Below are 15048 nucleotides of genomic sequence, written 5' to 3'. Positions count from 1 at the left end.
AATGGCCAACATACACTAAAATACAGTTTCTACATTATATCCTGAGTGCGTAAACCACTCTTGAGCCTTGTCAGCTGTCACAGTATGTGCAGTGTCAAGCAAAGCAACTTCGGGATACTCGTGTTCTTGAATGCGAACATAGTTACAGCGGATCCAGCTTTTGACTAAAAAAAACCAAGTGTTAGCCTAAAGCGCAAGCTAAAAAGAGAAAATTGTACCACAACTAAAGCTCTCTTCAATTGGATTCAAGTCTGGGGAGTATGGCAGCAAAAAGATCAACACACCCTACACTTTCTACAACTTCACGGACAGCGTTCATTTTGTGTATTGCACAGTTGTCGAGTATAATGATGCTTTTATCTTGAGGATACGGGTTTATCACAGGCAGCTGTAACATGTTAGAATGATGAGCATAAATATAAACAAAAAAAATGTACCACATCATTTACAATAAAATCAAAAAAATCCTCACTATTGACAGAACCGTGGACTACATTCATGGCCAGATATATGTTGAGTGTGAGTGCTGCTACTAAGCTGTAGTGTTCTCCCCAAACAAAATTAGCCTGAACCGCAGCACAACGACCTTTGGGCGCCCGTCTGTAGTGTTGATAAATTGTCCGGTCATCCTTGCTGGTTTTGTCAATCATAGCAAACTGGCTGGCTGTAAAGTGTGTATTGATGTCCTTCAACCACTCCTCCCTCCAATTGTTATCCCTTTCTGCTGCTACTTTTTGTAGAACCTTATAAGTTAGCCCTGCATCTCTAATATGTTCGAAAAGAGCGGTCTTCAATATGTGCACATCATGTGCAAGGTGTTACGATCTCTATTGGACATTTAAGGACTACTCATTTCTTTTTACTCATCGGTTATACCATCGGACCAATGACTCATTTCCTTCACGTACATTTTCATTCCTCTCGCATTCACAGTACCTATTATAGCACTTAGTCCTCAACAGACAGACCTGCCCTAGATAGGACCTAACTCCTATCACCAATTCCTTTCCCTTATAAATACCATGTAACAGCAGTAGTATTCTCTAATACAATTCTACACAGTTTACACTTACAAAGCTAGACTCCTAAGATCAGACTTCTATTCAGAAGAAGACCAACTCCTGTTGGAAGACCTCCACTCAGAACTATGTTCTCGAACTTGTCTTCGGATAAGTCTCTTTACAAACCTCGACGAACCCTCAGACTTTGTTAAGCACTTTGTGCGTAACACAAGGGCTAACCAGTCTTGAATTTTGTCCAGGTATATCTCTGGGGTGTCTTCAAGCAGCGAATATATCCTCTTGGCTTGGTTTGCACCAAGGATAAGAGGTGCTACAGAGCCAAATGCTTCTTGACTGGCCTGCCAGCGGCAAAGGGAACGCTCAAAGATGCCAAAAATGTTGCAGACGTTGGATGGGATGTAGTTATGCTCTATTAACCAAAGAGTGCGCTCCTTGATATCCTTGCTGATCTGTCTGTAGGGTATGGTAGTCAATAGCAAAGTGTTATCGATGGGTTACATGTTTGCAGCTGCTGGGATTCCATGTTGTTTCTATTTTTGGAATTTAGATCATATTACTAAGCTAGAACAGACACGAGAGAAAAAGCTGGCGCAGCCAATGTTTTCCAAATCAGCTATAATATTAAACTGAAACTGTGGTTTTTATAAATTTTATAAACCAGATTAGGGCTTAACTAATAATAACTAATTAAAACCTATCTATAACCAAACTGTGGCAACACTATAAACAATACCCTGGAGCCAACAATAGTACAAAATTCACCGTCTTAAGAAACCTATCATTTTAAATGTATACATACCAAGAAATATACACCAAAACCATAGCATTTGGATCCTCAAAGAACAAGTCCACAATTACAGAAGTTGAGGATTTTGCTACCAAAATACATTTGCTAAATGTTGGTGACCCTATCCATTCAGTGTGTTATATTTGTCTTATATGCTTTGTACTTATAGCTATATAAGTGTAGCTCCTACTTTTATCTCAACATCACTGTAGCAATATTTTCAAACAAAATTTTCCACTGACAACCCAGGAATATCCTTACAAAACCCAGTCAAACTTACCTAACTGCCACTTCTAAAATTCTTCCAGCTATTACATTTGGGACTATAGTGTAATCTGGGAATGTATTTATATATATATAATCATCTGAGAAAGACAATATCTTCAAATAACTAATAGAATAGCTATTCCTATTCCTTTGAATTCTAGAGGACCTGAAACCTCATTTGATAAACAATTCACAGGACCACTCAACAATATATCTGCAGCTAAGCCAACAACTCCTTAAAACGCTAGGTCTGCCCAAACCTGACAACATCAATATTTATTTTTCAATATTGTTGACAATAAGCTACTATGGTCACTGTACAAGATAAGCTAGATAAAGATCAGAGTGCAACTACACTAGCTACAATAAAATTAAATGCAAATGCACCCAGTCCAAGAAAGAAATGACAAAAGACTAAATGGCAGCTTAACTAGAAAAGACCTATATGCTACTAAAACCAACACGCTTGATTTCATCTCCACAGATATTCTCAGTCATAATAAACTCACACTGATGTTTATATATGAATTCAAGGTAGCAAGGCCAGATGTATAAAAAACATGTTTATAAAAAATTACTGAACATAGTGGTCTATAGTGTCACCATTGTGTATTAGCTTGTGGAAGGAATTGGTTGACAACTACAATACCCAACGAAATCTCTTATCAACACCTAGAGCATAAGTCAATGCTATTATGCTATTATGCTCCTCTACTTCCACTAAAAGTGGAGCACACTACATCTTTATAGAAGTCATAAGTCAACCTCAATGTAATTCATCAGGAACTCCACTTCTTGGACAAACAATCAGAAATTTTCATCATATATGGGGATCTCCAGAACAAAATGATTGCACCCAGTAACCAACAAATAGGTATGAGAATGCAGATAGCTAGAAGACCTCCTCAACTTATGGTTGGATGTTTAAAAATGCTCAGAATTGATATTGAAGGAATCAAGGCTTAAATCCCTGTTATGCCAGAAGCTGTTTATTGCCTTCTTCTGAAATAATATTGGCAACAATTGTTACAACTTGCAAGAACTGAAACAGACAACATAGTCCCTGTAATAATACTGTAGACCTTCAACAATGCCAGGACCCACATCTGTACAATGTTACATCATCTTTAGTGCCACACTCAAAAGTTATCCACTATTACTGCTGCCCTTATCACTGACAGGCCTTGGAATGAAATATCAAGCTCCCAAGTAATGCCTAGGTCTCATCCCATATGTGCGTAGGTCTTGTCCCATATGCACCTTGGTCTTGTCCCATATACACCTAGGTCCCATCCCATATACATCTAGGTCTCATCCCATATATGCCTAAATCTTATCCCACATACACTAGGGCTCATCCCATATCTGATTAGGTCCTGTCCCATATGCACCTAGGTTAAAACAATTCTCTCAAGAAAGTATTTCATAATTGCATCAAAAGTTACTTATTGCTCTATTAGCTTTAAAATATGCAAATGCTTATTTTATTCTGTGTTTTGCTATGCTGTACCACTGCATAGTTCCTATTTTGGCTAGATACATATTTCCATTATTCTCCATACTCAAATCTCTCCTGTATTACTTATTATTATCCCACACAATCCACATAGTGCACACCTGTGGGAATTATTATGTAACCTGCAAATTAAATAGCTGGCATTTGTGGTCTTATCCCATTAGATGTCTGGCACCAGGTGAAATATGATATTTGAAGGGACCATCCCTATGTGTATAGGGACAGGACCTATGTAAATAGATGAGACTGTCCCATGTCAAATAGGTCTGGTCCCTAATGGCTATAGGTAGACCATGAAAAGGGGTATTTTAGCCCCAACCTTTTGGTGAGGATGATCAAGCTAAAAGCCCCAATTTTTTGGCTGCCTGAAGTGACTTATAACTTATGCTACTTCAGGTACCATACACCACCAAGTAGGAAAATTGACTGGATTAATTGAGCTGTTTATTGATTTTTTGAGTGTGCCTTTGAAGGATAGGTGGAGACATACTCAATATTTTGGTGCGTCTCCTGGAGCACCATCCTTGGTGGCTACTTGAAAGGGACAGTATTGGAATAGGCCAATTTTCTGTTCAAAAGTGGGTTGGGAGAAAGGACCAGAGAAGTGTGCCAAGAGGAGTTCCTCCGTGATATAATCTCAAATAGTATCAATATGAAGGAAGTGTTAGAATATACTCTGACGTACCAATACTCCATAGGATAATACCTCTGATTTGTAAGCCAGCCCAACATGCAGCAGCTATACTGTGTAAGACGTCCATGGTTACACATCAAGTTTAAGGTCCTACATTGTATAACCTTGGTCATATAGCTCAATTGGTAGAGCAGCTGGCATGTATCCAGGTTCAATCCCTAGTCTGGTCAATATCCAATTTTATTAGGAAGGCCCCAGGTAGGTTATCCGGAGCATAAGTTGTGACAATGGGATCTATTGGACCAATAGGGAAACAATGTTGTAATTTAAAAGAAAGTTCGGGATAAGAGTCAAAGAGATTGAATTTTTTGAGGAATATGGGGTATATATTTTGTGGAGGTCTGGGTCTTTATCATAATGAGTGGGGGAAATATTGAGATTGCTATAATATACATGATGTGTATCTGTTCAATATATAATCTTACATCACACTATATTTGGTACTATCTTCAAGGTTGTGCACTTAGCTCAGCAGACATTATCTCTTGAGAAAGTTTCAGTCCTAGCTGCAGCTATCCTAGTTTACGAATTGGTCATGTCTAGATGAGAGTTGCTGTATTACAAGATAGACAGATGAGAATCTAGCTTATGTTATTTTAATGAGTATCTTTTTCTTTTTCTTTTCATTTATCATTTATATGTTCAACTTCCATTTTTATAGTCTTAAACCCTGCTGTTAAATATAGCTGGATACCTGAGAAATGGGGGATAGAGTATATGGAACCAGCATAGGCTCATATTGTGAACTGTATGGGTAGTTTTATCCTATTTAGGTTGACCTTTACTGAAACAAATGTTTCTAGTTACAAAAATATCACCGTACTATATCTACTCCTAGTACACAGCCTAACTAGCCATAAACACAGCAATTTCAAACATCTCAACTATATGGATCTACAAACTGTCAAGCTGTCGACATCATTTGTTCTTTGACTGAGGAGTACAGATTATTAGACATGGGCTTAGCTAATGTTTCCCCTGAATTGAGATCAATTAAGGAGGAGCATAATGCCTAACTGGCATTACCTAGAGAAATATACAATATTGTTGAGTGGTGGGAGGTAAGGATAATTCATACTTTATCTGTTTGATTCTAATTTCTTGCATCTGTATATCAGATGAATTCCCACAGATTCCCCACATTATTTTCTATGGCATTGGACTACCTCCCAATTCAAGGAACCTCAGTCCCTTGTGAGTGGGTTTTTCCTTCAGCTGTTTTGACTGCCACACCAAGAAGAAATCACCTCAGTGCTGACATTATGGAAGCTTTACAAATGCTCAAAGTGTAACAACCAAGAGTTAGTTACTCTGGCGCACACAAGAACACACTATAAGGAAGATGTAGAGGGAGTGGTTACCCCTTAAGCTGCAGAGAGTTTGTTGGTATACAACAGGAGGACTCGCTGAGGAGTCTCCTGGATCTATTGGGGTATATATACTACTACAGGTTGTTTGTACATGTGTACTATACAGTTGATGAAGGCAGTGGCTGATGATGTCATAGGGCCTAGCCCGTATGGCCAGCTCCACTGTGTGAGAGAGTTAAGTCTAAAAGTAAAAGAAAGGCAACGCGGCGCGAGAAAGGGAAATGCCGCGTGGCACTTAAAGTATAAAGTTAAAGCGGAGAATAAAAAGGAAAGGAGATGTCCGGAAATTGTGTTATCGTAACACAAAGTCTCTGCATGCCATGATGAATCTAACTTATTGTCATTTTGGAATACTCCAGAGGAAATATTATTACCTGAGTTAGAAGATATAACTGCTTCCGTACATTCTACTCTGAAAACATGAATTGGGGTGTTTATGATTTACATTTGGTGGCTTGCTGTGAATGTACTATGCCTTTTTTTTTCTTCATTTTAGGTCTAGGCTGTATTCAAAAATTCATACTTTTGTGGTTACTGAGGTCCTCTTTTGCATATCATGTTTTCCCAGGCAGCTAAATATAGTAAAAGGCTTTTGTTCTTTCAAACTCCAACTTTAAGTCCAACTAATTCTTCCTCAACTTTTGTTCTGCCTTATTTCTGTGTATATCTTGGTGTATATAGGCTCCCTTTTTCCTCAGGATGACTGCCTCAAAGGACAAACTTGATCTGTCCATGATTATCAATTATCAGTACTGTTTGGAGGAGCATATTGCCACAGGATCTTTTGGTAAATATTTACATATTCTATAAACTTGTTTTTAATCATACCAATATCATAAAAGAGAGGTTTGGTGTGGCTTTGATATGCTCAATCACGAGGATTTTGCTATTAAGCTAGAAGCTGGTGATATCTTATTAACCCATCTTTAAACAAAGGTGCAGATATACAGTATGAACGACTTGGAGGTTACATAGGATTCCCCAAGTTATATTGGTATGGATTTTGTGAAGACAACAGTGTAATGGTCATGGATTTATTGGGAGCTTCACTGGAACAATTTTTTAATCTATGTGGCCATAAGTTTAGCCTTAAGACAGTGCTAATATTGCTTGATCAAATGGCAAGTATTTTTTATTACTACAAGAATGTAGCTGACATCTACTCAGACCTCATGGATTCAAACTCTTTATTCCTATCATCTTTTTCACCATGATCCAAAGCCAGAAAAATTTCTTCTTGGTGTCAATAGAAGTGCTGATATCCTGCATTTTGTTGATCTTAACTTAAGCACGGAAAACATACACCCAATCACTGGTGAACATATTCCCTACAAAGATGGCCAGAAGTTGCTTGGTACTATTTGCTATTTATCATGCAATGCTCACATAGCATGGGCATCCAACAATCCCGGCACAATGACTTGGAAGCAATTGTCTATATTATAACTTACTTTCTCTGTGAATCTCTTCTGTGGCAGGGAATCAAGGGCAGCAAAGAGAAAAAGTACAGACTTATTAAGAAGAAGAAACTTCACACTACACCTGCTGCACTATGTCATGGTCTTCCCAAAGAATTTCATGACTTTCTCTTGTATACCTGTTCACTTGCCTACAATCAGGATCCTGACTATCGTTATATTCATAATCTATTTTGCAACCTTACAGCACGTCATAGCTTCCTGTACAACTATTCCCATGACTGGATCAGAAAAAACTAACATCATCATATCTACCAACTTGCAAAGTTCATCTATATAACAACTAACAGTTTTGGGTGAAGAGTATTACTCAGAAGTTGGGGGTAAAGGGATTTGAAGGTGTGGTATTCAAAATGCTATCACATAAGGATATTACCTCACTTTTTTCTGTTTTTATTTATAGTACAACAAGTTATATTTTTTTCTTTTTTACTACAAACTTCTGAAGTCATTTTTTTGACATATTAATAGCCACAGCTTAATTTAAAAAAGTTGCAGCCTACTTAAAGCCACAGCACTGACAAAATGTGACTTATTGAGCAGCAGCTTGGTGAAGCCAGCTGCAGCAATACTACTCCACTATCACCTCCTTCTATGGTAGCGGGGCAACCCCAACCCTCCGGAATTGCGTGATAATATGAATACTGATGCCACCAAGACCGCATGATTAATTGGCTAGAGTCCATCATAAAAAGCAAGCTGCCTAGTATGATTGATGTGCTGACTAAGAACCCTAGGGATCATCTTACTAGATGTCTTTGCCCTTCAGATTTACAAAACCCTTGTGTTTGCAGTGCACCTTGTAACCTCAAAGATGACAAAGAGTCTGAGAACAAATTCCAATTGTTTGTGAAAGAGCTCGCCATCACCTGCAAATGGCATGAGCACACTGATATGAGCTGGAAGCACCTCAAGGCAGGGGAACCGCGTGACAACTCACATTGTAGAATATGTATTGATGGTTCTACTCATTCCCTCTCAGAAATAGACCCAACCACTCAATCAATGCTATTTTCACCCTTGCATTAACAATTTCAACAATGTTGTCATATTTTTGATGCATTGCAATGTGGACGTAAAATACATAGGTTCTGATCAAGCCATGAAAGCTCTTGTTTATTCTATTTCACACTACATTACCATGTGTTCCTTGCCCGTCTACGTTGGATTTGATGCCCTGAGATATGCAATAAAACAGAATGGGACTAAATATTAAGGATTGAGCAAATACAATATTATGGAACACACCAAAGTCTCTTCACCAAAGCAGTGAATGTGATTATGGCTCGTTAAGAGTTGTGTCATCAGTAAGCCATGAGTTATTTGGTTGGTGGTGGTGACTGCTACAAAAGCCACAATTTTAAGTTGCTACGTTGGAGTGATGTAGACCGCTACATACAAAGTCAAGAATTTTGAAGTCCCCACAATCCCGCTTTGTCAGATTCTGGCCATTGTGTTGAAGGGGACAATGATATTCACACATCTAACAACAAAGAATCTGCAAGCAAAAGTGAATTTGAAGTGCCTGAATCTTCCATGCAGGATGTACTTATCTCCTTTGATGGTCAAAATTTTGCCGTGAACATGGACATTGAAGATTATTGCTATCACAGTCATGGCTATTCCTTTGGAAATTTGTTATTCTAAGTATATACTGAGTTGGCACAGAAGATGCCTTTAAGCCAAGAAAATGCTCGCCTTGCAAAGCTTGATGAAAATGTGAATATGTGTGAACAGACATCTACTCAGGGAAAAAAACCCAAGGCTCGTGGTCATTTTATGCATCCACGTGCTGATGTCAATTATAACCTTTGGTGTTACAATATGTTGATATTGTTTAAGAAGCCATGGTGCTCTATTACTGATCTAAAAAACCTTCAAGAAACATGGAGTGCGGCTTTTGACCACTATGTGTTCCCTTCAAATTTGCGTGGTACATCAAAAACATGGACGTTGAACATGAATGCAAAAACACACACAACCTTTATGAGCATCAGCGTTAAAGTGATCATGGGAATCTCCCCAACCTCTCAACCACTTTTCACGCTTCAAAAGTGCAGGACAACATTGCTGGTGAGTGTACTGGTCAATTGAATGTGTCTGATGTGATAAACATGCCTATTAACCCTTTTTATGCATTAGAGACTGTGCCTTTGTCAAATAACCAGAATGACAAAGTAAACAAAGTAGTGAGTTCCTTACTCCGAGCAGAAATGTTCAATAACAACACACAACACACGTCCACTGTGCTATATACACCACCTTCTGTGGCTACAGATGAAAATATGACAAAAATTTGTTTGGCAAGTGTGCTAATGAAAAAAATGAGGAAAATGAAATGTTATTGACCTTCAGAGAATGTACTAAGTCATGAAAAAGTTGCACGCAAGTGTCAAAGAGTAGACATTGCACACTCTGCTCCACACTGGTGATTTTGTAGATGTTAAGCTTTCCATTGCACTCTGTTCATGCTCCTCTCAAAATGGAACATGTCCTGCAACTCGCTCCTGTCAATCAATTGTGCACTGTGGGTATCAAATTCCTTCCACCACTTTTTTCCCAACTCATTTTTCCATTCATATCTTATCATCATTGGGCATTCCAATGCCATAAAAGCCCCAAAACCCTTGGCTTATGTGTCATCATTGCTTTCAAAGCCACAATTAGTATTTGAAAATGATGAATAAATGTGAAATATTTTACATTTAGTTTTGCAGCATATGTATAGTTTCTCTAGAAACTCTGACTGACATCTTTTCGCTCAGCATTGCAGAAAAAAAATATTATTTGTTTCACCTTGCAATTGCAATAAAACAAGTGACTCAGGCTTGACCACTACTCCATTTTTTTGTGGCTGGTTCACTGCCGACATCTCCTAAATCTCTAAAGGTTCACCCTATGATTGAAACTTTTTCATTGCAACAACATTTTCTGTGGCCTTCTTTTCTTTGAGCTCTTTATAAGACTTTTCCCCTTAGAATGTGCTTCAAATTCAAGTTCTTTCTGATCAGATCCCCACAATGTGAATTCATTCAAACCTTCTTCACACCAAAAACTTGCTCCACTGCCCCTTGCCCTCACATCTGATACAATTTGCGCCCAAACAAAAACCACTACATACATATTTACACATCTTTGCCAACATTGCAATCATTAAAACTAAACAATGGAGATTTTTACTAGCATTGCACTACCCACCTACCATTCTACAAAAATGCCTGCAACTAAGTGTAATGCTCCTGCATTTTCTCCCTCTCCCCATTTCACTTCTTTGAAGAAACCCAGAATTTCCTGAAGTCAATCTTACCTGCTAATGGGTGTGTTTTCTGAGACTGATCCTTCAAAACCGTCCCAAACTCTTGCTTGACACACTGAAGCATCTGACCAGACCACTGTAATGTAGGTCCTTTTCGCTTTCACCCAGGATATCTTTACCACTGCCCACAGTTATTTTCAAGACAAAAATCACTTGATTAGTGACAAAATACAAAAACTAACATCTAATTTGCTACCAGACAGGTATGTTCTTGCTCAGGTTTGCACCAACATCTATAATAACCATTACACAGTGATTCACATTCCAAAAATCAAAGCAATAATAACAAGGTGCAATTTGCTGTTGGTTGAATGGCACATTCTTAACAACAATCTGATTCAATATAACACCTTCTCAACCTCTGCTGCACCAACTTTAATGATCATATCAGGCAAATCCATGTCTTTTCTAATTACAATAATCATGCATTTTATATTTACAACTTCAACGACCTGCCCCTCAAATATAATTAGGGTGTGAAAACACACAAGAAGGACTTGTTGTACTATCTGTGAGACATCATAACAACTGCACCTTTCACATTTTGGATCATTGGAAGACTCAGAAAAATCTGGTTGTTCAAACGGGGTGTTAATGGTACCCCTCACCCCAAATCAATCTGGCCATTGACCTTTTTAGCATTTTGGCTGCTGCAAACTGTAAGTGCTATTGGGAAAACTTCACAAACCTACACAAGGTACAACTTGTTCCTTCTCTCCTGGTCATAACTGAACCTTTGTATAACATATATATCTGCGAGTGAATGGCACAACATCATGGCCTGGTGATTTTAAACTCCTTTCAACAAGAGCGGCACCCCACAAAGAGTGAGCCCCATACACTAACTTACTTACAGGCCCAGCTCTTCACTGAAATATACGATGCTTGCAAAAATTTCATGGCCAGATGCAACATAGATGCATTCCAGCCTCACTAATTGAAAATCAATGATATAGCTCTCATAGAATCCATGTAAAATGGTGCAAACGCAAAAAATCTATGGCAAATTGGGAGAGTTAGAATGTACTACTGGAATTGCAAGAAGTATCCATTGTGCACTCCACCTTTCCCAATTTCAGCATTTAACAACTCTTCTGAGCTTTGGTCCTGGCTGTAGGAACAAAAGAATATCTAGAGATGAAGCAAATTGATGTAGTGTATAGCTTACCCACTTATTTTCCTGTAGGGATCAGACGTGCAAAAGCACATTTAATCACAACCATAACAAAGCCACAGAACAAGTTTGTTCCATGGCTAAGAGAAACAAAAAAGAGCAATTAGCCCCACAAAAGAGAAGGACAGAGATAAAGTTTGCACAGCAGATGACTGCTATACAAATAATGGAGGAAGAGAACCCAATGCAAGAAGTAAAGGGGCAGACTCCTGGACAGGAGTTGTTGGAGGACCAAAGAACCCAACTAAGGGAAAAATGGTTCTCACAATGTAAGAACATACTGGGAGGAGTTCCACCCAGGATGCCCCCATTTAGGGAAGTGAATCACAAAATACCACTTATCAATCCCAATAAGAAGTATGTGGCACATTTACCAAGATGCTCAGATGCTATGAAGCCCCAGCTCATAGCAAAAATAGAAAAGTATACCACTGCAGGGTGGTGGGAAATGACCAGTGTACCGCAGGCATCCCCAATGTTGTGCATTCCCAAAAAGAATAGCACATTGAGAACAGTCATAGATTGCAGGAGACAAAATAATAATACTCAGAAGGATATTACCCCATTCCCTGATCAGGGTCAGATTAGAATGCATGTCTCCAGAGCAAAGTACCACTCAAAAATTGACATGCCTAATGCGTACAAACAAGTACAAATTAAACTGGAAGATGTCTGGAAGACAGCCTTTTCCACGGTATATGGGACTTTTATCAGTCATGTAATGCAACAAGGCAATTGAAACGCCCCTGCAACGTTCCAACGCCTAATGGCAGTAATATTCCAAAAATACATCGGAATATTTCTGCACATACTTCTCGATGATATGTTCCTCACAAACAATACCTGACATTGGTGTTTGAGAAATTAAGAGAAGCACAACCCTTTCTAGAGAAAGAGAAGTGCGATCTTTATTCCACAAGCTTGGACTGCCTTGGTTATATGGTCGATGACAGGGGCCTTCATGCTGACACAGATAAGATGTCTAAGATCAGGAATTGGAGGACAGTGTGCAATCTGCACAATATCCAAAAATTCCTGGGCTTGACAGAGTATCTGGTGCACTTCATGCCTGATGTGTCGGCCTATACTGGCCCCATTTCAGGGATGATGAGGAATGGGCACCTGTTCCACTGGAGACCTTTACATGAGCAATGTTTCAAACACATTAAGGTTATGGCATATAAATACCCTATTCTTAAGGCAGTAGACCCGAGCATGGGAAAACCCATATGGGTGATCTGCAACACCTCAGTATCAGGGGTAGGCTGGCAGGCTTCATGTCAAAGAAGTTGACTGATGCTCAGCATCATTACCATGTCTTCAAGTTAGAGACTTTGGCAATACTTGAAGCCCTCCTCAAATGGGAAGAGAAGCTACTCGGGTATAAAATAAAAATGGTGACAGATCACCAAGCCTTGAAGTTTTTTCAAAACCCAAAGAAATCTATTGAGTTGTCAGACTCAATGGATAGAATGTCTCATTTGGTTTGATTTTGAGATTATTTATGTCCCTGGGGACACAAATAGGGTGGCAGACTGCTTATCACACTACTTCAAAAATGATAATGCAGAGGACAGCTACCCTTGGTAGGACTACGTCAATGCAGATACACAACTAGACCCTCAGGGAGATGACCTGCCCATAGACAGGTTATTAGAATTGTGAGCCATTTGTACCATTAGGAATGAAAGGGAACACAAGGGACAGAAAGTGTCAGATAGACACAAAGACAGGAAACAGCAAGCTCGAGAGCTTGCTGTAACATCAAAAAAAGGTCCAGGAGCCCCTTATATCAATCAATAGATGAAGAGAACAATCCTACAATAATGGAGTTCTCAGGGGGTCCAAAATTGCAGGATTTCAGAGAGAAAACTGATTTGTTTCAACAGAAGATCAAGAATAGCTATAGCACTTATGTTGTCCTAACGAAGATAGTTTAATCTATCAAACAACATCCTCTGCCATCAAGTTGAAGGAGGGGCTGCTGTTCATAAAAAACCGGAATGGACAGGAAGCACTCTGCATTCCGAGGAGGATCACAAAAGACAAGGGTCTGACAGGATCTATCATGGACCAAGCACATGAGGTGCTTGGCCATTTTGGACCAAACAAAACAGCAAACTATATACATTGCTGGTATTGGTAGCCCAAAATGGGGATACAAATTGACAAATTCTTTAAAACATGCGGAACCTGTCAGATCACAAAGAGCAGTACGCAAAGACCTATGGGTCTCCTGTATAGTCTGCCAACCCCATGGAGATCATGGGGGTCAATAGGAATGGACTTTGTAGGCCCATTTCTAGTATCAAGGGAACATAACTACCTATTGATAAAATTGGATAATGACCAGACCAGGGATTGAACCTGGAACCTTCTGGAAACATGCCAGCTGCTCTACCAATTGAGCTATATGGCCAAGGTTATACAATGTAGGATCTTAAACATGACATGCAAACACGGACGTCTTACACAGAATAGCTGCTGCATACTGGGCTGGCTTACAAATCAGAGGTATTATTCTATGGGGTATTGGTATGTCAGAGTATATTCTAACACCTATGGGTAATCATGTGTAGACTAACGTCCACGGTACACTTAGTACCAGTGAACACAACCATAAAAGTGAGCAAGCTAGAAAACTGACCAAAAAATGGATTGGCCCTTACCGGATTAAGGAAGTCAAACCCAACGCAGTGGAGCCGGAACTCCCAAAACAAATGAGGGTAGTACCCACGGTCAACATTAGCCGTGTGAAACCCTACGAAGGACCGCTGCCGGGACAGCGTATAGACTGGCCCGGACCGGTTGTAGTCACCCAGGAAGGTGAAGAAGAGTTCAAAGTCGAACGGGTAGTGGATGCACGCTTGAAGCGTGGAAAATTAGAGTTCCTAGTCCTATGGAAGGGCTATGGAGATGAGGACAGAACATGGGAACCAGAAGCCCATCTGGACAATTCCCGTGACGCTGTTCACAAATTTTATTCTAAGAACCCCTCAGCTCCTAGGAAGCTTAGAGGCATGGACTCAAAACTTTTTAATTCCCATTTTCAACCTATGCCCAAAAATTTAACTACCACCTCCGGTATTTGGTCTTGCCTGGAAGTTGAGCCTTAGAAGGGGGGTAGTGCATACACCCTGAAACTCCCGGAGGAGCTCAGGGTAAGGCATATACACCCAATGTTCCACGTAGGATTATTGAGGAAACATGAGCCAAACAATGACTCATTATTCCTGAGAAGAGACCATACAGTCTTCTACGACTTTGGACAAGACAACAATACCAAATGGGTACATCAACTCAATTACTGCCCACCGATGGGAGGGCAGTAAAATCAAATTCCTGGTTCAATAGAACCTAGAAATCAGACAGGTGATACAGAGATTTTGGTGCTTGGCCACCCAGTAGTTTGTTCACAGGTATG

General features: G+C 39.5%; 2 protein-coding genes across 2 annotated transcripts; one reads left to right on the top strand and one right to left on the bottom strand.

Moving 5' to 3' along the window:
- Positions 1-1099: 1099 nt before the first annotated feature.
- Positions 1100-4353, bottom strand: SERLADRAFT_432468 (uncharacterized protein; the record flags this gene model as incomplete). The annotated part of the gene is made up of 3 exons (XM_007312651.1): positions 1100-1471; positions 4128-4228; positions 4278-4353. The coding sequence occupies 3 exons, from the start codon at positions 4351-4353 to the stop codon at positions 1100-1102; spliced, it is 549 nt and encodes a 182-aa protein (XP_007312713.1).
- Positions 4354-13776: 9423 nt separating this feature from the next.
- On the top strand, positions 13777-13989 carry SERLADRAFT_344424 (uncharacterized protein; the record flags this gene model as incomplete). Its single annotated transcript, XM_007312650.1, has 1 exon — positions 13777-13989. The coding sequence occupies one exon, from the start codon at positions 13777-13779 to the stop codon at positions 13987-13989; it is 213 nt and encodes a 70-aa protein (XP_007312712.1).
- Positions 13990-15048: the final 1059 nt, after the last annotated feature.

Source organism: Serpula lacrymans (genome assembly GCF_000218685.1).
Source record: "Serpula lacrymans var. lacrymans S7.9 unplaced genomic scaffold SERLAscaffold_1, whole genome shotgun sequence".
NCBI classification, from domain to species: domain Eukaryota; kingdom Fungi; phylum Basidiomycota; class Agaricomycetes; order Boletales; family Serpulaceae; genus Serpula; species Serpula lacrymans.
This window is presented reverse-complemented; position numbering and strand designations above follow the sequence as displayed.